Source organism: Mytilus galloprovincialis, chromosome 2 (genome assembly GCF_965363235.1).
Source record: "Mytilus galloprovincialis chromosome 2, xbMytGall1.hap1.1, whole genome shotgun sequence".
NCBI classification, from domain to species: domain Eukaryota; kingdom Metazoa; phylum Mollusca; class Bivalvia; order Mytilida; family Mytilidae; genus Mytilus; species Mytilus galloprovincialis.
This window is the reverse complement of record NC_134839.1, coordinates 108,443,515-108,470,755: the sequence shown is the minus strand read 5'-3', so window position 1 is coordinate 108,470,755 and position 27,241 is coordinate 108,443,515. Positions and strand designations below refer to the sequence as shown.

General features: G+C 31.5%; 2 protein-coding genes across 2 annotated transcripts in view; one reads left to right on the top strand and one right to left on the bottom strand.

The window, feature by feature from the left end:
* LOC143065325 (ATP-dependent translocase ABCB1-like) overlaps positions 1-3,756 on the top strand; it is a 65,818-nt gene extending 62,062 nt beyond the window's left edge. The window contains exon 31 of the mRNA XM_076238833.1: positions 679-3,756. Coding sequence (XP_076094948.1) covers positions 679-879 — 201 coding nt within the window. The 3' untranslated portion in view covers positions 880-3,756. The remainder of the gene's footprint in view (positions 1-678) is intronic.
* Positions 3,757-5,495: 1,739 nt separating this feature from the next.
* Positions 5,496-19,512, bottom strand: LOC143065328 (carbonic anhydrase 1-like). Its single transcript, XM_076238847.1, has 7 exons — positions 19,333-19,512; positions 10,254-10,406; positions 9,499-9,662; positions 8,890-8,982; positions 7,770-7,842; positions 6,488-6,636; positions 5,496-5,848 (listed from the first exon to the last, which is right to left on the bottom strand). The coding sequence occupies exons 1-7, from the start codon at positions 19,475-19,477 to the stop codon at positions 5,726-5,728; spliced, it is 900 nt and encodes a 299-aa protein (XP_076094962.1). The 5' UTR covers positions 19,478-19,512; the 3' UTR covers positions 5,496-5,725.
* Between the last annotated feature and the right edge of the window lie 7,729 nt (positions 19,513-27,241).

The following is a 27,241-nucleotide window of genomic DNA, read 5'->3' as shown; positions in this document are numbered from 1 at the left end:
TTTGACTGTCTTGAAAAATACTAATATTTTTATAAATTTAATTGCTTTGCAGCAAATTCAATTCATAACTTTCTTCTGTATGAAAACTTTTATACAATAAGTGTGTGGCAATAACTTAAAAACACTCTAACAAAATCATTTCAGATTGAGATATGTTATTTCCTGTGACTAAATGAAGTATTGAAAAGTGATAGTTTGATTTATTTTGGCATTTCCATATCTGAATCCTAATAACATTTATTATACTCTTTTTTCCTCTTGTTTGGGGCACCAGATTTTGTAATCATTCCAAACATTTTTTTTATTTAATTAGCTACACCTGTAAATGACCATGGTATTGTTCAAAGGGAAAAGCAGTTGATTTCTGACTTTGATTATTTCTAACTTATTAAAGTGGATTATCAGTCCGGTTCACCCACAAACTGATAAGGTTTTTTTCTCTATTTTTTTTTCTATTGGATTAGTACTTTTATTTATTATATTGATTTTAAGGTTAAAAAAAGCAGACAATTCAATGAGTTACATCTTTTTATGTCTTTTTCTATGCATCCTCACGTTGTTTGGTGCAACAACATCAACAAAGTCTTGACAACACCTAATTTTGAAAATCACATATAGGTTAGATTTTTTTGATGTCTTATTCTATCATACCTATCTATTCTAATTATTTTACTGCAGATTGTACAAGAAGCATTAGACAAGGCCAGATCTGGCAGAACATGTATTGTTATTGCCCATAGATTATCAACCATACAGAATGCTGACAAGATTTGTGTGATAAAACATGGTACTGTCAGTGAAGAAGGAAAACACAACGATCTTATGGCCAAACAAGGAATTTATTACAAGTTGAACATGGCACAGAAACGACAGAAATAGATCTTGATTAGTGTTGTATTAACTCTGTGATAATGTGATTTTATCTTACTTTTGTTTAGTGATATTTATATTTCTTAATGTTTTGAATAATTGTTGTATTATGAGAACAATTCAGAAACTTTTTTAAAAATTCATTTGTGATCACACAATGTTGTCTGTTGACCACTCTTATACCTTTTTATCATATTTTATGTTCTCAATTACAACCCGTATCATCATTTATCACATCACTGGAGATAGATTTTCACTGTCATTAATCAACACTACAGGTACATTTTGTGGAACATGATCTTCATACTCCTTTATGGCCTCCTCAGCTTTATTGTGGTCTATATTGCACAATCTGTAGTTTCTTGGAGTGTTTTTGTAGACTATTAATTTACTTTTTGCTTTAAAAAATGCCTAGGTGTTTTCTGTTTTTCTTCAAATGTGGTTCTTGATTGAAATATTCTCCATTCCTTTTGAGTGAAATCTTCATAAAAATTTGTTTTGCATCAGAACAAAGGTGGTTTGCAATGATTATAATTATTAAAGTCCTTTAAACCAAGAGTTTTGTTTAGCTTATGCAAACTCAAAACAAATAACAAAACAAATAAATTAGTGGGACCTGATTTCTGTGAACTTCCATGTAAGCAAGGGATTTTAAGGGCTTACAACAATATGACAATCTAAAACAACATGAATTGATAGGGCTTACAACAATATGACAATCTAAAACAACATGAATTGATAGGGCTTACAACAATATGACAATCTAAGAAACCATGGAATTGATAGGGCTTACAACAATATGATAATCTAAGAAACCATGGAATTGATAGGGCTTACAACAATATGACAATCTAAGAAACCATGGAATTGATAGGGCTTACAACAATATGATAATCTAAGAAACCATGGAATTGATAGGGCTTACAACAATATGATAATCTAAGAAACCATGGAATTGATAGGGCTTACAACAATATGACAATCTAAGAAACCCAGGAATTGATAGGGCTTACAACAATATGACAATCTAAGAAACCCAGGAATTGATAGGGCTTACAACAATATGACAATCTAAGAAACCATGGAATTGATAGCACTTCTAAACAAACTGTTAGTGCTTTTAAAAACAATCTAAAAAGTTAGCTTGTAATTTGTTTTTGCCTCATCTGACTTAAATACAGCTTTGAAGGCTTGTCAGACTTTGTAAACACAAGTTTTGTTATTGTTAGAGATGAAATAAAACTATTTCAGTGGGTTTTTTTTTACACAAAATTTGCTATCAAAGAACAAAAGCTGCATGTCTTTAACAACACAAGATATAACAGTAGTTTTATTTTATATTTATCTTATTATGATTATCCATAGACTTTCAATGAGTTTCGATTGGCATTAGAAATAGATATATTATACATTTGAGAATACTCTTCCATTAAAACAATAGAAGGATGATATTATAACATGGGAACATTACTATTCTATCATAATACATGTAGAATTTAGGGAGGCCAATATCTGTTTGTTTCTTTCATTAGCATTTATTCAATTTTTATGAACTGACAATCTGAATGATTTTCTTGTGAATACAATTAAAACATATATATTATTTTATGTACTGTGTGTTTTCAGAATATAAGTTTGTAATAGAGTTTGCTAAAGTGACAATTGTTACTTTGATACTTATCTGCAGCCCTGAATGAGCACAAGGGAATGAGTTTTATACTTGAACTGCTGTTAAGTATGAAATACCAAATATATGTGTTTTTTTAATAGTTCTGCTGAAAACTGGTCTGTTGAATGGACTTATTTCACATTGAATGTAATTGCAAATTAACAAATGGCTTATCAGAAACTTAACCAACAAAATATGCGAGGACATTCTTTACCAGTTCTAACAAAGTCATGTTAACTAATTTGAAATCCAAGAATTTATAAGGATAAAAATATAGTAAGAGCTATGGAAGGCAAATATTAAAAAAAAGTACCTTAAAATAGCCAATTTCATTTTAGGTTACGTTGTCTGGGAGAGGTTGAACATTAGTTTAATAATAATTTATTGATTTATTAATTGAGAATTGAAACATGGAGAGAAGGATGAAAAACATGAAAAAACAAATTTAAAAAAAAAAGTTACTTTTCTTCAGTAAACTTCTAAGAATCATCACATATTTATCAGCAATTATTTTTCTAATAATAATAAAAGAATCTCAAATACATATTGATAATATGGTGTACATATAAACAATCATTTAAGAATGTCATTGATTGCTTTAATAATCTGTTATTATATAAGTGGCCGGGGTAGAGAAGTGGTCTTAAGAAATCCAACTACTGTATCAATTGCCTGTCAAAACTGAGGAATTTAAATTTGGAACAGTGCACATGGCAGGTGCTCTTGACTCCAATTGTATTGGATAGGATTGTAAGTTTTTCTACCAAAGCTATGTGGCTCAAAAAAAAAATCTGAACGCATCAAAACAGCTTATATTGCTGAAAAGTGGATAATACATCAATCAATCTATTGTTATATCGATATTTACATTAAAATGTTGTAACATATGCTTTTACATGGTCAGTACTTTGTGTGACTTATTTCTCTCAAGTTAATGTTGTGTTGATTTACAGGTTGCAATACTTGTTTTACTGAAACCTTTTACAGTCAAGTTTGTATTTATATCTACTACTTAATATAGCAAAATATATTCATTATTAATTGAAGTTGATTTACTATACGACACATTTACTGAAATTTTTTCTGTATTCAATTTGTATGGTTGTGAAATATATTTGATAAAATACCAAAGATATTACATTACTTCTTTTTCAATTGGATATTTGTTGTATGTCATACCAGATGATGTTATGATTATATTAAATGAATTTCTTTTCCTGATGTGTTATTTTCCTACCAACGTATAATAGCATGCTTCCTGTTCACTTGTCCATATTCTGAACAAAGGCCTTTAAATCTAGAATATTTCTTTTTTGGGTTTGAATTAGCCTACTGGAACTGAGAATACTCTACGATCAGTACTTTGTTTAATTTGAATTGATTTTTGTTTTTGGTTCTTTTGGCTGATCTGGGTCCACCCATCTCCCAAGCTCTTTTAAAGGTTGTTCTTATTTTGTTCTTTGATACCATTTTCCCAGGTTATGGACATAGTTGATTTCTCATTAGCATGTTTAATCCTTCCCGATTATTAATGTGCTTGTCCCCATGAGCAACCAGTAATTCAGTGGTTATTGTTGATTTCTGTGTAAGAGCAAATGTGAGCTTTTTCCATCACTTGGCATTTGTCGTCGTCCTTAGTCATCTGTGGTCGTCGTCCATCTGGTGTAAACTATTTCAAACATCTTCTCTTTTTAAACTACTGAACCAATTGCAGCCAAACTTAAACTAAATCATCCTGAGAGTATCTTGTATAAAGATTGTGTTTTATTAACTTTTTCGTAAAAAAAATATGGTCGCCATAGGTCAAAAAAGAACAAAGAAGTAAAAGGCTGATTTGGCTTATTGCCCCTGAATTGATAAACTTGATGACATTTGACAGTTTGTATGCCCATCCTTTGGAATAATGTTTTTCAGTCTGTGCACCCGTTCGTCCGTTTGGCCCTCTTTCGGTTAAAGATTTTTGTCAAGGTAGATTTTGATGAAATTGAAGTCCAATCAATTTGACACTTAGTGCACTTGTTCCCTTGTAATTCCAAGTTAGAGTTTTGATCCCAATTTCACAGTTCAATGAACATAGAAAATGCATGATAGTGCGAGTGGAGAATTGTTTGGATCTGCTTTACAGGTTCTTTTTTAGGGAAAGTAAATTCTGTATTTTGATTTGGCTTTAGGGTTCTAGTATGGTGGTATATTCTGTATATTGATTTGCCTTCGGGGTTTTAATGGGTGGTTGTTTATTCTGTATTTGGGTTAGCACTGAAGGCTTCTTGGATCCAGCTAACATGTTTAATCCCGCAACATTATGTATGTATGTGCCTGTCCCAATGTCAGAAGCCTGTAATTCAGTGGTCGTTTGTTGATGTGTTACAAATTATTTTTTCGTTCAGTTTTTGTTCACCGTTAGTTTTCTCGTTTTAATTGTTTTACATTTTTCATTTCGGGGCCTCTTATAGGTTTCTATGCGGTATGGACTGTGCTCATTGTTGAAGACCGTACGGTGACCTATATCTGTAAATGCCTGTGTCATTTTGTCTCTTGTGGAGAGTTGTCTCATCGGCAATCATACCACATCTTCTTTTTATATCTTATGTGTTGTTGTGAATGTTCCATATGGGTTTTCGTATGGAACGTTATTGTATGTATAGCTTTATTTTAAGAGTTCTGAATTGTAAGTTTTTAATTATGTATTACATGGTTTTTGGAACGAGCTACCTCATGTGATAACCCATCGTAAAAATAGATGTGATATCCCATTTATAATAACATTTTTACATGTGCAGCCAATTTTTCAAACCAAATACTTGTACTCTGTTCTTGTAAGGAAGAATTTTTAACATCTTATTTAAGGATTGAATTATTATGCTAACGCTAAATATGTGAACCAAAACTCATGGTATATACAAAACGATGGCACTAGTTTCACTGGAAATTATTTGACCTGGAACGACAGAGTTATCCGATACACGAATCCCAATGTCCGTATTCAACAATAAAGAAAACAATAAAGTATTGCTGCTTTTGCATACTTGGACATCTACTCTTACTGCTAGTTAAACTAGATCAATTTCAATAAATTAATATTTTTATATCATATGTATAAATAAATATTTTGGTCCTTTTAACAGTGAGGAAGTCTGGCGTTAATAAACGACAATCTTAAACAATGTTTCATATTGAGGTAGAGTTTTAGTACATAAAGTTGGCCTCTACAAGTCGGTTACATGATGAATCTTGGATTGGACGGAAGTTTCCATATTTTGATATTATTTCTCCTTCCTTAGTCTTTAATGTCAGAAAAGCTCTGTATGCCTAAAAAGAGATATTAAACAGGTTATAACGTTCTTTTTTTTTTCGCTGCCTAAAGAAATATAAATAAAGGTCATAAACTAATGTTCCTTCATTTCGCATTTATATAGAAACAAAACCTTTGTACTTTTCTGGCTGTATAAAGTACTGGTATACTTCACCTTTTGGAATATAGCTCTTCATTAATTATATAAGCTTGAATTTCAATTTTTTTGGCCACGAGCACCAAAGAAGAGACATGTATTGTCGAAATGCGCATCTGGTGCAGAAAAAATTGGAACAGTTAATGTTATTAAATGTTTCAAAACAGCAACAAAAAATTATAAACTTTTACAAGTGAAAGTGCTTACTGTGAATGATTAGATATTCTGAGTACTTCTCTGCTGGCAGATCATTGATAGTCTCTATTTATGACCACTGTTCAGAGATAGCATTTACACCTGTCAACTGGTATTTAGACTGTCTATTGATCTCTAGAAGAAGTAGTTTAGATATTTGTAGGTTAGATTTGATGTCTCATTTATAAACAAACAAAATCTCCCTTTATTTATACTCCGAAAACACCTAAAAATAATTTAACATAGACATGAATATGGAATAAATTCATGCATTTTTTTCAGAGACCACTTTTAGAAAACTCACAAGGAAAGAGATGTCGCGTGTTTCTTTCATGATTATCCATCGTATATTATTCTTGCATGGCGGAACAGACACAGATCCTCGGTACGTATAGAAGTCACGTTTAAAAGGCAATAACAAGGATGGATTCAAGTCAGCTTTGACAGGTTTACCTACAAATACAAATTATTCAGTATTTTGTTTTATTTTGTGATACAAAAAGTAAAATCACAAAAATACTGAACTCAAATTAGAATAACCAAAGACATAGAACCGCTAACCCCGGAAATCTAGTTAAATTCTAGCAAAGTTGATGGTTATAAAGAAGAAAAAAATGAGCGTCACTGGTGAGTCTTATGTAGACGAAACGCGCGTCCGTCTGGCGTACTAAATTATAATCCTGGTACTTTGGTAACTATCATAGCCACTTTAAAACTAACTTCTAGTTTTATATTACAAAATTTTGAAATGAAGACTAAATGAATTCGACAAATAAAGCTCCAGCAAGGTTTAAGATAATCTTTAAAAATAGAGCTTGAATATATCTAAATCTGGAAAACAATGCTAGCAAAATGAATAATTTAGATCAAGGCCATCTTTCGATAATTATTGTTAACTATTTCCCCCAACAACAAAAAATCAAATTACTGAACTTCGAGGAAAAATGGCACAATCAAATGATAAAACACATCAAACGAATGGACAACAACTGTCATATTCCTGACTTTGTACAGGCATTTTCACTTATTTTTTTTCTCAGAACAATTGTGTGTTTGACATATTGTGTATATATCTAGCTGTTTAGCTATTGGCATAGACTACGTTAAACATTTGATGACTTTTTTTATCAACGAACTATAAACAATCTTAATTGGTAAATCTACACCAGAGTAAATATAAAAAAAGCAATGATATGTTAACACTTAATTGTCTAAATCAGAAAGGTTAATATCAGCAAAAACTAAGAATATAAACTATAATACTGAATCGTCTAAAAGTCCCGTAAGATGAAACTTCAAAACTATCAAGTTGTCATCGACAAACATTTACCATTCAGTACGATACTTACTTTTAGAAACTAAAAATTAATTTCAATAACTTGAATCGGGTGAAAAAATCTGCAAGGAAATAGTATTTAGTCTAGCAATGATTTTCAAAATCTGAAATCGAGTTGAACTAAATAAAAACAAATAGTATTGAAAACTAAAAAAAATCATCAATTAATATAAGGTAAATATCCAGCAGACAAAGGCAAATGAAGTATACAACATCAACCATATGATAAATGTCTTTGTAGAGTTCATACCTTTTGGATCTTTAACACGAGGTATGTTGGTCTTTATGAATGTATCAACATGGTTTGGAGGTCCTTTTCGAATCTAAAATTAATAAAGAAAAGGTACCTTATCTATCAAGTGAGATTGATTGTCTTTCGTATAAGTAATACATACATTAGCAACTAAAGAAGACACAAAAGATATCAAAGGAACATTCGAACTCATAAGTGATGTGTAAATATTGAAAGATGGTTTCAGTAAATAAATAATCACATCACATTGAAAAGTGTTTAAAAATCCCTATTAAGTATGGTGGCCAGATGCAGCCATTTCGCCTTTTCGCGTTTTCGTGTTTTCTTCCTTCACTTTGCAAGCGCGAAATCGGGAAATCGGGAAATCGAGAAAGCGAGAAAACGAAATCGAGAAATTGAGAAATCGGGAAATAGGGAAATCGAGAAATAGGGAAATTGAGAAATAGGGAAATCAGGAAATCGGGAAATCGAGAAAGCAAAAACGCGAAAACACGAACGCGAAAACACGAATGCGAAAACGCGAAATGAATTTCTCGATTTCGCAATTTTGCTTTCTCGATTTCCCGATTTCCCGAATTTGCGTTGGAAAAGTGAGAGGAGAAAACGCGAAAACACGAAAAGCGGAAATGGCCGCGTCCGGCCACCATAATTAAGTCTGTGTTACAAAAAGGGTTTCAAATCAACAACTGTGCTTACTTGTCCAAAGTCAGGAGTCAGTGGTTGTCGTTTGTTGATGTGTAACACATTTGTTTTTCGTTTATTATTTTTTACTTAGATAAGGCTGTTAGTTTTCTCGTTAGAAATGTTAAACATTTCGGGGCTTTTTTATAGCTGAATATGCTTTGCTCATTGTTGAAGGCGGTACGGTGACCTGGAGTTAATTTTTGTGTCATTTTGTCTCTTGTGACGAGTTATCTCATTGGTAATCATACCACATCATTTTATTTTTGTGTTATATGATTGTCTTGTAAAAATTTCCAGAGCGTTCTTAATCAAATGTTTGTGTACAAATTCTCTATATGCTCATATTAAGCGTTAATTTGTGTTTTCTTGACCTTTTCCTTTAAAAAAAACACGTTTCAATGCTATAACTCTTTCCAAATATTGGTACACATACCCGAAGAAAGACAGAAACAGCTATAATCCCATCTGGCATCATGGAAGCTATTCTAGGCTGTCTATATTTAGAATTGTAGTGGACCATATGCACCTGCAATAGATATTGTAAAATAGATTTTTAGGTTTAAGTATACGGTTTGTTTTTCTGGTCTTACATAGTCAAGTTGGGTTATAAACAGGTTATTTGGAAACCGATTTGTTGTAAATAGATGATCGAAATAACATGGATGTACTGATACCACTTCAGTTGTTGTCAATCTCTGCTATAATAATAGGGTTTTCTATCATGATACCACAGTATGTGACCACTTGCGAAGTGTTTCAATAACAGGATTAATGTGTATATTTCGTTTGGAATGCCTATCGTATTTGTTATGTAGATAAATATTTCAATTTGTAATATATTCATGTTAAGTTTAGTGATCTTCTACATGTCTATCAGGTTTACTTATATGTTGTTCGGTAATGGGTATTGACACTTATTTATTATTTACAGCAAATTATATAATGCATACACTATGCACACACTAGTTTTCGTCAGTTACTTACTCTCAATTATATTAAGATATGAAGAAAACTATAACATTGCATATAACTCCGTGCATACCTCAATAGGGAAAAATTGTCCATTTATGGAGTGTTCAGAACCATGTATTCTGTCATTTCCAAAATGGAAGTGTAGTTCGTTCAGGAGGAATTTGTCTTTTGGGGATCCAGGTACTCCATATAAGTATCTCGCTTTCTCCTCAAAGTAAAAGGCTGTTGTATGACCTATTGGAAACATAAGCCAAGCGATTATACATTGCATCAAGCAAACAAGTTCTATTGGGATATATTTGAAAACCCAATACAATTAAATCTATGTAATCGCTCTATGTAATTTTATAGGGGATTGACATACGATGATAATTTTCTGTCATTTTAAATGAATAAACAAATGGATGAAAAAAGACTTGATCCCCGACCAGTACCCAAATCAATGCCACAACCTCATGTTTACATTCTGTTTTCTAATGCTATATGGATGTCCTTGGTAGAGGTATATTACAATTGTTTGCTATTAGCTTGAGTCTTTGATTTTGACATCTGTGCAGGGACTTTTAGTTTTAAATTTTTGAGTTCAGTATTTTGACGTTTCACAAAAAATAATATAATTCACATTTAAGATATTAGTTTTGTACAGCAATATCGTGATTGTACTTACAAAGACTACACAATGTCTCCAAAGGAAAATCGTTGATTGTCATGATGTTAATAGATTGCACAATGCCTAAACAGGTAACCAACTAATATTTCGTACCGTTATTATTTAGATTTATCTAGTTCAGATGGATTACATAAAGTTTTCCTGTTGATATTTACCGTTATTAATGAGATTTCCTGGAAGGTCTTGGTTTTCCTGATTATAACGGATTTCGTAGGGTCTTCCATAGGTAACATAAGTTGTATTAATATCGATTGGAGATTGTCTTGAAAATCCACAAGAAGGCCATTTCATGTTCCAATACCCTGGACCTATGAATATAATGAAAAGTATAATTATAGAGTTTGATTCAGGGAGAAATATTCACTTTTGGTTTAAAAAGTGTCAATGTTTTATCAGTTTTAAAATGTTACAGATCGTCATAAATTCATAAATGATATATGAAATGAGATACATCATATGACGAGTAGCGAAGAATTTTTGCTCCTCATATAAACATTTACTATACTTGTTCTACTTTATTTGTTATCACAATTATTTGCATCACGAATTGGTTGATCTATACGATGTGTCTATGTCAAAACTAACTAATGACATTTTTAACAAGTTTTAGATTGTGGTTCAACATACATTGAATATGTCTGCTAAGTAACGAACGTGACCTATTCCCGAATATGAATGTTATACTGAGAGTAAATTTACATTGCTATACGACGTGTCTTGGTATTTTGTATATCCAACATTAATGTATTTATTTTTTATGTTTTTGTTTTGGTTTCGGTTGAAAAATGTATTATGGCGTGTCCTTTCTTGCCCAAATAATTATAAAATCGCCTTTCAAAACCATTATTTTTCTTATTCCTTTATAAGAGTGTTATACTGAATGTGAATTTTGCAATAATATGCGGCGTGTCTCGGTGTTTTGTATGTCCAACACTCATGAATTTAATTTTGATGTTTCTGTTAGGGTTTTGGTTGGATTATATGTGAAAGGTTATCGTTTTCATTATGTAATTGACTTTTATATCATCATTGCCATGAAAATAGTTGTGACGAATATTGTGAATATAATTGTATGAAGTTCGAAATTGTATGTTAGTTACACAACCGTGTTACTGATTTTTAGCTCACCTGGCCTAAAATGCCATGTGAGCTTTTCTCATCACTTGGCGTCCGTCGTCGTCGTCGTCGACGTCGTCGTCTGTCGTCGTTAACAATTTTTCAAACATCTTCTCCTCTGAAACTACTGAATGGATTTGAATGAAACTTAGCATGATTGTTCCTTAGAGTATCTTGTACAAAGTGTGTGCTTCGATTTTTGATCCGTCAAAAAACATGGCCGCCGTTACTTAAAATAGAACATAGGGGTCAAATGCAGTTTTTGGCTTATATCTCAAAAACGAAAGCATTTAGAGCAAATCTGACATTGGGTAGAAATGTTCATTAGGTCAAGATCTATCAGCCCTGAAATTTTCAGATGAATCAAACAAACCATTGTTGGGTTGCTGCCACTTAATTGGTAATTTTAAGGAAATTTTGCAGTTTTTGGTCATTATCTTGAATATTATTATAGATAAAGATAAACTGTAAACAGCAAAAATGATCAGCAGAGTAAGATCTACAAATAAGTTAATATGACCAAAATTGTCAATTGACCCCTTAAGGGGTTATTGTCCTTTAATGACAATTTTTCACAATTTGTTCATCATATTTGCTAACTTTAAAAAATCTTCTGCTCTGAAACTGCTAAATGGATTTGGATGAAACTTAGCATGATTGTTCCTTCGATTATCCTGCACAAAGTGTGTGCTTTGATTTTTGATCCGTCAAAAAACATGGCCGCCGTTACTGAAAATAGAACATAGGGGTCAAATGCAGTTTTTGGTTTATATCTCAAAAACGAAAGCATTTAGAGCAAATCTGACATGCAATGACATGGGGTATAAATGTTCATTAGGTCAAGATCTATCAGCCCTGAAATTTTCAGATGAATCAAACAAACCATTGTTGAGTTGCTGCCACTTAATTGGTAATTTTAAGTAATTTTGCAGTTTTTGGTCATTATCTTGAATATTATTATAGATACAGATAAACTGTTAATAGCAAAAATGTTAAGCAAAGTAAGATCTACAAATAAGTCAATTTGACCAAAATTGTCAATTGACCTCTTAAGGAGTTATTGCCCTTTAAAGACTTTTTTCACAATTTGTTCATCATGTTGACTTACTTTTTAAAAAATCTTCTCCTTTGAAACTGCTGTATCAATTTCAGCCAAACTTAGGCTAAATGAGTTTTAGAGTTTCAGAGTATCTAGTATAAATTTTATATTTCATTTCCTTGTATGTCAAGAAACATAGCTCCTATGGCTAAAATAGAACATAGGAGAAAATGATTTTTTTTTTGCTTTTGAAGAAAATAGGACGATTCAAAGAACATTTAAATAAATTGAAAAGCCAAAATAATCATTGATGAGAGATTAAACCAAAAAAATTCAGGTGAGCGATTCAGGCTCTTGAGAGCCTCTTGTTTTATTTTCTGTGGTTTTTGTCGTTGATGGTATATGTTCGTTGTTGTTCTGTAGTTTGAATCTTGTAACGACTATAATATTATTTGTCTGTGCGTTTCTCGATCTGTTGTGAAAGAATATGACAGTTGTTATCAGATAGATTGTTTCTATATGTGTTGGCGTTTGTTTTTGTTGCACTTCGGTGTTCCTGTAGTTCTTTTGTTTTCTTCTTATAGTTGATGTGTATCCGTCAGTTTTGGTTTTAACCTAGATTTGTTTTCTCTCAATCGATTTATGACTTTTGAACACCGGTACAACTGTTGCATTTATTTAACAATTATGTCATTTTGTTTTGTTCACACATTGTTGTCAATATATTTGAACTCTCTGCGAGTGTTATACAGGTGAGAGGTAAATAAAGGCAACAGTAGTATACCGCTGTTCAAAACTCGTAAATCTATGGACAAAAAACAAAATCGGGGTAACAAACTAAAACTGAGGGAAACGCATTAAATATAAGAGGAGAACAACGATACAGCAAATGTAACACACACAGAAACTGACTAAGCATTAGACAAAATCCGATGAGAATAACAATTATAACATCAAAATCAAATACATGAATTTGGGATAGAAAAGTACCTTTACACGTCTTATAGTAATGTGAATTCCCACTCAAATATAAGAGAAAACAAACGACACAACGGAAACACAACGTCAAAATGTTACACACACAGAAACGAACTATATTATAACAATGGCAATTTTCCTGACTTGGTACAGGACACTTTTAATCCACCATTTTCTACATAAGGAAATGCCGGTTCCAAGTCAGAAATATGACAGTTGTTTTCTGTTTATTGTGTGTGTAGGAGCTTTTTATTTTTGTTTTTTGATAAAGGACTTTCGTTGGAGTTCGTTATATTTCTTTTGACGCTAACGACAGCTTGAAAACGCTATTTGACGAATTGCTATAACCTGTTTACGCTAAGTTGATATTTACTGTAGGTTTTTTTTTGACGTTTGACCCACTAAGAAAGGCTGAAATATCCAACAGTAAAATATACTATTCATCAAGTTGACACGCAACATAAAACAGTTCAAAAATCTAGTATGTTAACAAGAAGAAGTCATTTATCATAACCATGGTCATTCACACTTCAACAGTTATTAAATATTGGGGAACGACCGTGATTCCTCTAATAAAACATATGTTCAATTAGAAAGCATGAATTATTTACAGTTATTGTTGTTGAATTAGTAGAAGTATCATTTCAAAACGTGCCCAGTTATAAGTATATGATGTAATTGTATGATATCAATCACAAGTGGCAATGTTCGTTGTAAAAATCCTCAACATTAAGCGGATAGTTATTCACGGTTTCTCCGTAATGATATGTACACACCTTATGGTCATACACTATATGAATGATATTCAACTCTGAACAAACGACGACATCGTGCATTTATGTTTTTGTAAGCAAAACAAGAGACACAATTACTTTGATTATCGTTAGAAAAAAGAAACCCTTACAGGAGATCAACAAATACTTTGCATTTCGAACAGATATATCTTTGCAAGTAATACCTCGTTGAAAGGAATTCAAACAAATAGGAATAATTGCTTTACTGATATTGATTGTTTATAAAAATTTCTAGAATAAACAATTCAATTTTTGCCTCATACCATTTTAAAGATATTGTTTCGTTGACTGCGCTGTACCCCTATCTTGTCAAAAAAATACTTATTATATCTGTTCCATTCACACATTGTTGACAATTTAATGAAATTTTATGCTACTGGCATAAAAGTGAGAGGTTTAGCTGAAAAAATGCAGCAATAGAATGAGGTTTAATCCACCATTTTCTACATAAGTAAATACTTGTATTAAGTCAGGAATATGATTTTATTATTATGATATGATAGAAACGATATGATATTTTCTTTTTCTTTATTAAAATGCAGTTGTATATATGCCGTAATAGATCATTTTACGATCATCAAGAGAGGGACAGAGAACACTAAAATAAGATTTTTCTTTTCAGGTCATGTCCTACATTATTTGAAGTTGATAGTTTCCATTTAAGTTAACTTTACAAAATTCTTAGAACGTAATGTTCATGAAAATGTAGTTACACGGTATTTCATAACATTGCGATACTTTACTACAGGATTTTTCTAATCTCAAAATTTAAGATTATATATCACACACCCTTTCTGTCACCATCGTCTATTATTGTACAACCGCCATTTTCTTAGTTTTTTTTTTTATTCTGCATTGGTTGACAAGTTTTTTCTGATTTTTTTTAGTTTAAACTAATAATGATAATAAAACAATGATCATTTGAAACCAACTACAAATATATTGAAACAACTATTGCAGATAATCACGTTTAGTTTTAACAAAAGCCACTTGACAAGGAAATCCGATTAAGTCTGCTGTTTTCTATATGAATATTTGTTGTCAATTACACTAAAAAGAAAATGAATGGCAATTAATGTGTCTTATAAAGGCAAACCATCTTTTATTACTTTTTTTTAATTTTCAATTTTCAAAAAATGGGTTAAACTAAGGGCGTTGTTCTGTGAAATAACATACGATTTAACAACTGTAATTTAAAGAAACTTCAAATACTAATACGTTGTATTGTAACTTTGGTATTAAACATTAAAACATCTGTAATTTATATAACACATGTAAAAGATATTTAGTAATCAATATATGTATGTTTCAACTATTAAAAGAGCAAATTATGATGACTTTTTACTATAAAAGTTATATATTATGATTCACTCAACTAATATATAGTGCCCTAGGTGACCTTCTGATTTTTTTTCAAATATCGACTGAAATATATCAAAGACATTTTCTCCATTAAATTGCGAAATGGATTTTACTACATTACTAAGCACATGTTTAAGCCCAAGCGTGACACTGTTGTTGACTTTGTCACTCTATGACAGAGGTCGAACGGGTTTAAAGCAAACCCGAACTTTTCTCTATTGACCTAATTTGAACGTTCAATCAATCAAGTAGTACAAACAAGATATAACAAGAAGCAGCAGAACACTGCAATAAATTTTCGTACAGTGGTATACTACTGTTGCCTTTATGTCGAACAAACAAAATTTAAAGGTTCTTAACCATTTTACTCAAGCGTTTATTTTTATCTCTATATTATTTGGAAGAAACATCTTATAATAACATTAAATTAGCTTTGGAAGAGGAATGCCATACCGCGATGGAATCACAATGTTAACCAGATTTTCAGACAAAACAAAAGTATGAAAATGTTTGCATTCTGATCCCTGGCTAAATAATCTTGTTAAAAAGAAGCCTTTACTAATACATATGTATTATTTTTTTATTTATCAAGTAAACAAACCAAACAGAAAGCAAACAATATAGAAATATAAAACAGCCAAAATTCATTAGACACAAAAGAACTAATACGACACATATTTTAATTCATGTTTTAACGCTAGTGCTTTGTGACTTATTTAAATTAAAAATAGTTTTAATTATAAGGGCTACGATCCACTGAAAGTGATCAACGTCTATAAAACGAAAAAAAATCGAGACGTCATTATTCCTAAGAACAGTTCAAACTATTATCTCATACCAACCAGTTAATGCATCCAACTTAGAGGTGTTTAAGGCTAACCTTGGAGTTAGACCAACCAGTTACTAGACATAGAATCCCTAATGTATGGTTTTAACTGTACAAGAAGTTTTAAATGTAAATAGAATAGGGGATTACATCTATGTATGCGTGGCATGAGTATCACATAGTTATACACAGTTGACTTCTGTTCATTTATCGACAAGAAGGAAGAAGAAACTATTCTTGTAATTCCCTTTGACGTAATCAACATTGTACAATTTTGTCCCTTTTCACATCGAGGCTTCGTATTTGACATTTTAACTTTTTGGTATCCATTATATTGGTTAATGACGTGTAGTCTGAACCCCATCCAGTATCATTCGTGTAGGTACTCAGAAATGACGCAACAGTAAATATAATACTAAATTCTAAAAAAATGTGTATACAAAGAGAAAGTAAAATTACAAAAATACCAAAGAAAATTGAAAGCTAAACGTCCTTTATCAAATGACAAAATCAAAATAAAAAAGGCTAAAACACACCAAACGAGTGAAAATCAGCTGTCCCATTCCAAATGTCCTTGCGTAGAAACTGATGGATTAAATTTACATGATCTTATAACTAAGTAAACCCTCTAACTTGTAAGACAGTCACATAACTATAGTTCCATGATATTGACAAAATGTATGAGAAAAAAAATTTAAGACATACTAGTTAAAATGTCAAAGATTTGGGGTACAGCAGTCACCAGAAAAACAAATAACTATTTCAACAACAAAATATATATAGACACTCCATAGACAAAGAACATGAGTAAAAGAAGGTAAGAAATACATTAAAGTCCATAGCACAATAACACAATGGCGGGATGCATACATACTGCAAAATAAAATAAAAATTGCAACTGAAATATATGGCAGTTAAAATTTTAAAGTTATTACTTGGCTGGATTTGGCGTTATTGTTTTCACTCGTCACATTTGGTTTTGTGGAATTAAAAAAATACCGCGTAACACACCACTTTTAGGAAATAATTTGTGCCATATCATATTAATTGCGAACTATTGTTAAATGACAGAAACCTTCAACGCACACTAACATGCACACGTGTTATAACGGACTTTAAAAAAGTGAAAGTTCTGTAAGTCTTTTTTTCATAATAAAAATGAATGTTTAGATATCAAACCACAATCCTGTCTGGAAACTATAGAGTGACACAAATGTTCAAGTTTCACACTTAATTTGATGTTACAATCAAACCTTTTAGTTTTATGTCCTATAAACCTGGGACAATTTATCATTTTGCATAACTTTTTGTAAAATTCAAAATGTGGGATTTTTTCGACGTTATAAAATGAAACTGATTCGTGGTTTTTAAGCGAACAAACGAACGTGCTTCCGATCTTTTCATCTTTTGAGCATTAATTTATCATGACAAGGGTCGACAAATTTTCAATTTTTAATGTTAAATTTGGGATCGTACTCGGACATAATGGAACATTCTTATTTCTTTTATGTACAATAAACATCTACGAATTTTGTATCCGAACTTTTTTTTTAATTTTTCGACAGGTTTCCTACTCCTAGATACGACAGTCTAATACATTGTTAGTCAGAATAAATAAAATAAACAAAACTAAACCTAAAATTAGTGAAGTTTGGGTGATTGTTATTTTTATTGTCCGATGATTTTGTGTTAAAAAAATAAGATAAGAGGCAAAAGAAACCAGAGGGACATTCAAACTCATAGTCGAAAATAAACTGACAACAAAATGGTTACAAAAGAAATAGATCAATAAACAAACGATAGTACACAAAACAAAACACAGAAAACTAAAGACTAAGTAATAAGAACCCTACTTAAACACTGGGGGTGATCTCGTGTGCTCCGGGAGGGTAAGTAGATCCTTTTCCACATGTGGTGCCCGTCGTGTTGCTCATTAGGAACATTTCAGCCATCATTTTTGAAACTGACTTCCAATAACGGTCATCCATCTCGTGATGTTGTCCGGGAAATTTGCGCGTCTGGCGTATCAAATTATAGCCTGGTAACTTTGATAACTAATTCACCATTAGAAACTATTAGTTTAATACCTTCCTTGCGAGCAGCAACCTTTTTCAAGTAAATCATTATAGGAAATACAAGCCCGGAAATATCGTTGAAATTGGAAGATATATACTTCGTAAGCAGGCGCTGCTGGAATGTGGCTACACAGAATTAGATAATTCACAATTGGGAAGCTGAAACCATCTCTTTTAACGTAAAGTTTGTTTTTCAAACGACCCACATTGTCATTTATAAATGTAAGTCACGATATGAGGCAGACTCAACTTCAACTGTATCTGTTCTATCGATTATCTCAAGTTCGATGGGAAAGATTCGTTGAATCAAAATTTTTAATTATTTAATGAGAGAAATTATCTATAAAGCGCAAATTAATTTAGAGGATACTGCTTACTTCTTTTCTTTCTTCAAAAGTAGTTCCTTTATGAATACAGCCTCATTAGAATAAAAAAAAAGCACAAGAAGAGGGGAATAGCTCGTTATCATGGGAATGTCGATTGTTAAAAACACGTGCTTCAAACTTAATATAAATGTTGTCAAACAAGAAATAAAGCATATTGGTATTGTCAGTTTCTGAGAATTTTTATTTGAATCAGAGTGATTTTTTACAAATAAGGATTTATCCCTCCCTCAGACATGCTATTTAAAAGGGTAGAACTCGAAGCATGCGTGAGGAAAATAAAATTCAAATTCAACGCTAACTTAAGTTGTTCAGCGTTTTCAGAGTGACACGAGACCTTTTGAAAGATGCTCTTGTTTCATGTTTTAAGACAGTAGCTGAATAAAAAAAAAGACCTCGTGTATTTACAAGATTTAGAGACGATCAATCAAAGCACACTAGAACGACAATGTCGAACCGTTGGAGAAATAACTTTAACATAAATGATGAAATCAAAAATCAAAGCCAGTTATATGAAAATGGGCTGTTTTGCACCTTCAAATTATATCTTATCATCATTCTTACATGAATCAAAATCCTAAATGATTGAGATATCACTATTTCCCATTTTGTTTATAAATAGGCACACGTAGTGGCTGTATATGCCTATTACATACATTACCTTTAATTGAATGAGGATCATATCCGAATTCCATCACTGACATCTCGGAACCCGGGGTATCTTCGCGTATTAATGTGCTGCCATGGATTAACACAAACCGCTGTAAAAATAATAGAAACACAGCCGGTAATCCACCACACACCATACTGATACAGACCCGAGCGACGAATGAACACTTTACTATGAACTTTCAACAGTGATTGACTGTTATTTAACACTTTATCGTACTATTTTAAAATTCGACATATGTAATGTCACGCCAAGCATAAAACACATCATACAAACGATGTTATAAAAACCATGTAAAAACAATGAAATCATGTTATACATAGTTAATATCCGCTAAAAAGACTTGTGTTGTCATATGCATTTTTATTTACTGCAATGATTTGGCAGGTAACTCACCTTAGTAGAGAAATGAACCAAGTTCAAATATAGAAGACTTTCCAAACTTCATTTTAACAAATGCCAATTTTGAAATTTCAATTTCAATCAAACAGGCTTTCAAGAAACTCACATTTATAGTGAATTGCAATTAAACAATTTATTAACTACGAAATTATGTCTAACGAATTTATTTAATTAGAGACTCTCTAATGTCGCTCACCCGTATATTAACAATAACAAATTTTTAGAAAAATAGGCATATTTAAGTATTTTCTTATCTAACTGAGTGTTCCTTCTGAGTTTCTATTTATCTAGTGAACTTTTCAATTAGTAGACAAAACGTGCAGAAAAGTAGTAAATTATCATTTGAAGGCAATAACTTACAAATATTGACTACTACGACTTATTTGTAAATGTTTACTTTTTTTGTCTTGGTATCAATTTTGCAAATTAAAGTTTCTATCTATCTATAATAATTTTTTAGAATAATCAGCAAAAATGCAGCAAAATCGGTTTGACATAATCCACCAACAAATCTTTTTTGTCTATTACAAAATGACCTACACTCCCCTGATTCTCTTGAAATATCTTCAAACACTATTCTTTCGTGTATATAAAATATTGAGTGAAAGTGGTAAGTAAATTTCGATTTCATAGGGCGCCACACCTTGCCGTCCATCCACTGGTCAATATGACCGCCATTATTGTGTTTCTTGTTGTCAGTACCAAATGTGTTTCAAAGACAAATATGAGGGGATGTGCATTTGTTTTAATCGTAACTAGTCGTGATTTTACACTTCATAGAACATATATAAAAGAAGACTTGTAATAAAAAAAGCATAATTCAATAAACAAATGTATTTGAATTTTAAAGGTAATGTATTCTTTCTAAATAGTGGATTTAATAAAACTGTGTGAATGGTCGACCAAAGTCCGTTTTCAGAGAAAAAGATGGTGAGAAAGGTCTATCAAATTTTTCACGATACAATTGTTGTTTAAATTAATATTGATTGTGTATGTATGTAAATCGTACTACTACGAGTGTCTTGTTAAAGAATATGGAATAAAAGAGCATTTCGGTAATCCCACATAAATAACATATCGCTTGACAAGAATGAAATTTTAATGAATCAAAAGTCCTCCGAATTATAAATTTCCCACACCAAAGTATCATAATACCAGCTTCACCTGCATATGGGAAATACACTTTCCAACTAAAACGGTATTCAAGAGCTTACACTTGCTACTCAGATCTTATAAAACGTCACCAGTGACTGAGCAGAAAGTTGATGGACAAGGGTTTTATCAAAGAACATTTCGTTCTTTTAAAAGAAGGGAAGATACCAAGACTTTGTTGATAAATATTCGGTATCAAATACTACTTTATAGGATTGAAGTAAAGATTATAGATACTGACGTTGCTAATCATCTTAATTATGTGTTAGAGTGTTCTTTTTATTTGTCTCTGTGTATTATTTACCTTTGCTCAATATCCCCATTGAGTTATTGTGATATGGGCATTTTTGTATTCTTGTCTTTATTTTTTTCCTTATAACCTTTTCTATAGAATGACAATATGCTTTCATGATTTTCTTTGTTGAAATAGTTATTTGTTAAAATAGTGCTTAAGATTATAACACAGTGTTAACTGGTCGATTCTTATTTATGAAAATTTTACCTATTATGTCTGTTTATTTTACTCGCACTGTCATAAACGTGAGAGATCTAAATAGCTATAAAACCAGGTTTAACCAACAATTTCTTCAAAATTGTTTTCCATTCGTTTGATATGTTTGAGCGTTCGATTTTACCATTTTTAAAAGTACTTTCCGTTTGGAAGTTTCCTGGGAAGTCGTTTTTTTTTTGTATTTTACTTTTTGCTCTTCCAACTGCCAAATAATACAATTTTTAATTCCTAAGTTTTAAGCTGTTTCTGATTTACCGTAGCTATTTTAATTATTGGTGATTTTAAAAGAAGGCTACGTTCTACTGAAACTAAGGTTGGAATTCCCCTTGCCTAAATTATCATTGTTCTATTTTGTACCTTTTCTAATTTAAATTGAGCAATTTATGTATTTCATTACGTAAAACCTATGGTATCCAGTATAGGGAAAACGGTAGTATTTAACTTTCCCAGCATTAGGTTGGCTTTTTGTGTACCCAAGACAGGGCGTAGGAAGTCAACTTAAGAGCACTGTGATTGGATGTAAGGGTACAATATATTTTTTATTTATCTATGAATAACTGCAGTGTGTATATTTACAATATAAATTTTGAAACCTATTGAAATATTTTCTAGAGAATTATTCGAAAAGACTTGCAAAATTTCATAAATTTGGTGCAAAATAACGGTGGGCATGGATAACATAAACAAGCTCCGTTGGAAGTTGGTCATGATACTATTTGGCTTTAATATTTAAAACACAATAATAAAGTACTAACACAACATATAACTGTTTTATCCAGGTTTTTATCTTAAAAAGTGGTAAATTTAGAAAATGTTAATGTTGTCGCCTATGGCAGAATAAATAGTACCGTTTTCCCTATATTGGTCAAGAACATGATGTCTGTTCAGCATCCGGTATCAGTCGTGTATGTTTTCAGAAATGACGCAACAGCTAACGCCGTACAAATTCTTTAAAAAATGTGTGTAATACCATAGAATTTTCTGTTTCTAAAAAGTAAGGTGAATTAATTAGTTTTCACAGGTAATTACACGTTCTTCATACTACTAATTTAAATTTGTAATCAAATGTAAGTGTTCGATGTAAAATTGTTACTAGCTGGATTTGATGTCCCTATTTTCGCTCGTCAATGTTAGTTTCATCGAGAAAATAGATTTGTGTTAGACACCATGCATTCCACTATCAGGAAAATACATTGCGTATGTAGTATATCAAATTAATGTTGTTATTCGATATTTTTAAAAATACTGTTACATTTAATGCACATACACACATACATACCTATGGGAATTCTGAAACAGGAGTAATAACGAATATGTCCGGTTGGGGACATTTTAGCTTCGAATATTAGGTCCATAAGTCTAAGATCACAATTGTTTTAATTGGAGCAACTCTCCATAAGAGACCAATACTGCGCTGCTGCTTTACTAGCTATATACTAGGGGTGAAAAGGGGGCAAAACGTCCATTGGAACTGGATTCGACAAAGTGATTGAAAAAAATCACCAACGATACCAGGATAATAATTCGGTACGTCAGAAATAAGTCTTAACTTCATAATTTCTAAGTTTAATTTAAAGAAGTTAGTTGTTTAAGTTGATTCAAATTTGTTTTCAACTGTATAGGAAATTATTGAAGCAATATACGCGAAAAAAGCTAAACACAATCACTATCAACGTGTGTGTTGTTTTTCGCCTCCATGAGGTGTAATAAGCAAAAAGACGGCGTTTGCGGCGGTTTAAATGATGTATTATAAAAAAGAAGATGTGGTATGATTGCCAATGAGACAACTATCCACAAAAGACCAAAATGAAACAGACATTAACAATATTAGTTTGAAATTGGGTTATAGTTTAAACAACATTTTTAAAGTCACACAATAAAAGACAATAGAAGTACTGGGGTTCGGAAACAAGATAAACGTATATACATATGGTTTCCTTAAAATAAGGTTGTAGATAATGTATATTGTAAGGTTTTCTTGTTTCGTTAAATACTAAAAGGTGTCGGAATTAAATCCATAAAAGACTGGCAGTATGTATTTCTTTGGACGATCCAGATACCAATTATATTGAATTTAGAAAAGGAGATGCTATATAATTTTTGTTTTTATCTCCTTCAGGACATCTTTGACCGCGGAAAAAATATATTTTTTAACACCTTTTTAATAACTATTGTTTTTTCGGGCACTACATATCAGAAAAATAATACTATAATACCCCTACCCCAATTATAAAGTATGATACTGTTCCCCTATGTATATCAAAAATTAGAATATCTGGTTATTTAAAGGTACATATAAATGTAACAAGAACTGTCACGAAGAGAGCCAAAACATCGTAACCTACATGTAACTGGAAAAACGTACATGTATAGGTCATTATACAGTGTGAATCAAAACGGTTACATACATTTGTTTTAAAAATCCTACAAACGAATGTGATAAGATTTGATCTGTTTTAAAAATATTGGCATTATCAAATTTATCTCACATATTGTCCCTTTATTGTAGCAATAAATTCACCAAACTTGACATTCATTTTTCGAAAGTTCAAATGTGTGTTAACAACGTTTTCTAGTATTTCGGTTTTAACCCCCCCCCCCCCCCCCACCTACCCCCCCCCCCACCCAATTGTCAATATCCCACGGTTTCTCTAATATCAATTGAATGTTAGAGTAATCTGTAGTTTCTATTTTGATCAGGAAAAACAAATACCATATCATTACTCTATGTGTTGATGCATATGTCATTGCATCTCAAATCCTCTCGGTTGTTTCTTCAAAAGAAGTTACTATCGTACTGAAAAAATAGTATAAAAAATAGGTCATTAATAACTGGTATATAGTTGTATCAGCTTCGGAAAATCCCATTGCCATCAATATTTAAACTCGCCCCTTCAACCATGGTATATTGCCTTTGAAACTTTTCCTTAGTTTACATAAAATTGAGAATGGAAATGGGGAATGTGTCAAAGAGACAACAACCCGACCAAATAAAAAACAACAGCAGAAGGTCATGCATATGTTTTGTACAAATTTTAATATTTTACAAATCATCATTTGTACAGAATTTGTGTACACGTTATCAGTGTTTTATGAATCGCTTATTATTATTGTCATTATCCTTATTAATTTCATTATTAATATCTTTATTATTACTTTAACTATTATAACTATTATTATTATTATTATTATTATTATTATTATTATTATTATTATTATTATTATTATCATTATGATTATTATTATAATTATTATTATTATTATTATTATTAGTAGTAGTAGTAGTAGTAGTTATTATCATTATTAGTATCTATTATTATAATTATTATTATTATTATTATTATTATTATTATTGTTATTATTATTATTATTATTATTATTATTATTGACACAAATGGATGATACAAGCACACAGTCTTTTGTGTCGCTTATTTGTTTCACATTGTTATGACTGCATGTAACAGTCTTATACTGAGCATTGATACAAAAAATAGTATCATAAGAACACAAAAAATCTTTTTATGGATATAATTTTGTAATGAGGAAAAAAAACCATAAATGTGTCCTTAATTGCAGTTTAAAAACAAGGACATTAGGATGGTAAACTTTGAAGATAAACTTTAATCATCTGATGTAAAAAGACACGTGTAAAACAACTGATAAGTCGTCGATGGGTCGATGCCTCTGCTGGTGGACGTTTCGTCCCCGAGGGTATCATCAGCCCAGTAGTCAGCACTTCGGTGTTGACATGAATGTCAATTATGTGGTCATTTTTATAAATTTCCTGTTTCACAAAACTTTGAATTTTTCGAAAAACTAGGGATTTTCTTGTCCCAGGAATAGATTACCTTAGCCGTGTTTGGCACAACTTTTTGGAATTTTGAATCTTCAATGCTCTTCAACTTTGTACTTGTTTGGCTTTATAACTATTTTGATATGAGCGTCACTGATAAGTCTTATGTAGACGAAACGCGAGTCTGGCGTACTAATTATAATCCTGGTACTTGTGACAACTATTGTACAAGAACCCTCTACAAATTGTAATGTGTACAAACTTGCAACTTGTACAAAAATATTATAAACCAATCAAAGATTCGTGGTTAAATCTTGTTCGTCAGATAGGTGCATCGTCCACAAAAATTCATCAAACAATAAAAATTTTGGAAAAAGTCAAGGGACAAAGTATAACAAAACCTACTAAACTCCAAGGTATATTCAAAAAGGGGAAGTCAATAAATTTGAACGGATGAAAAACAATCTCCTGACTGACTAATGAAAAGTTATTGATATTCGTTTTTTTTCAGTTGCACTTGAATGCCACATCTCCGTTCTATAAAGATAGCTCGATCGTGCACTCTTGGTCAATGATTTTAGAATAATTACCAAATTACCTACTTTTTACTCCGAAGTATATAAATTTTTCGCAAAGATTGCTATAAAGCCTGTTTAATCCACAACTTTCTAGATAAATAAATGCCTATACTAAGTCAGGAATATGACAGTTGTTATCCATTTATTTGATGTGTTTGAGCTTTGTTTTTGCACTTTTGATCAAGGACCTTCCGCATTGAATATTCCTCCAAGTTTGGTATTTTTGTTATTTAGCTTTTAAGTTACGAAGGTGTCATACTACCAATTAAAAATCCATATCTACTTAACCAAATTTTGCAAATTTCTCAGCTTTCTAGATATTAAACCTCAAGTTTACCTGCATATAAAGCATGTTTGTTCTGAATTGCTCATGTCTGGTTTTCTGGAGATCTTGAATAAGTATAACACGGAGCGCATTAATCCTCAATGTTTAGTACAAACTCACGGACAGGTAAAATTATCGCTCAAAATAGGAAACAAATATTTATCTTTCAGAAAAAGATAATTTCAAATGTGTTGCTAAGTTTAAGAAACTAGAGTCTCTAAAGAGCTGTGTCGCTCACCTTGGTCTATGTGCATATTAAACAAAGGACACAATAACTCCATAAAGGGTCAACTGACCATTTTTGTTGTTGAACTTATTTGTAGATCTGACTGCTGAACATTATTGCTTTTTACCGTTTATCTTTATCTATAATAGTATTCAAGATAATAACAAAAAACGGCAAAATGTCTTTAAAATTTACCCATTTGGGACAGCAACCCAACAACCAGTTTTCCATGTCATCTGAAAATTTCAGGGCAGATAGATATTGGCTTGATAAACAATTTAACCCTTGTCATATTTGCTCTAAATGCTTTGGTTTCAGAGTTATAAGCCAAAATCTACATGTTTCCCCTATGTTCTATTTTAAGCCATGGCAGCCATCTTGGTTTGTTGGCTGATTCACCGCAGACATTATTAAACAAGATACCTAATAATGTTTGTGGCTAAGTTTGGTTAAATTTGACCCAATAGTTTCAGAGGAGATGATTTTTGTAAAAGATTACAAAAATTTTACGAAAACTTTGGGCCAGGTGAGCTAAAAATGACATCAAGAATACTATTTTTGTCAACGAAGGTCTAATTTTACATAGTTCCAAATTGGATACGGGTTATTGGTCGTCGGAAAACTAAAGAGACATTCAAATGGACTAGCAGTCTTTTGTCCTTTGCCTTCATCTTAATCCTGAGTCAATAAGTAAAGTGAATCAAATCACATCTCATCATGATACGACCTTTTTATCAGTTATAATAGTCATTCCTTACAGGATTAAAACATAGTTTAAAACTTGGCATTTAGTAAGATGATACATGTACGATTCATGATATTCCTGGTTTATGGGAAGTAAACTTAAGTTAAAAATTGTTGTCTTGGAGACTTTATGAAAGTAACATGTAAAACCCCACAACATTCTGTATGT

Coding starts and splice junctions, on each gene's coding strand:
- LOC143065328 (XM_076238847.1), bottom strand. CDS start 19,477: ATGGTGTGTGGTGGATTACCGGCTGTGTTTCTATTATTTTTACAGCGG. Junction 8,983..9,498: donor GACAATTTTTCCCTATTGAG/GTATGCACGGAG, acceptor TATCTATTGCAG/GTGCATATGGTCCACTACAA. Junction 7,843..8,889: donor CTGTTTCTGTCTTTCTTCGG/GTATGTGTACCA, acceptor TATTAATTTTAG/ATTCGAAAAGGACCTCCAAA.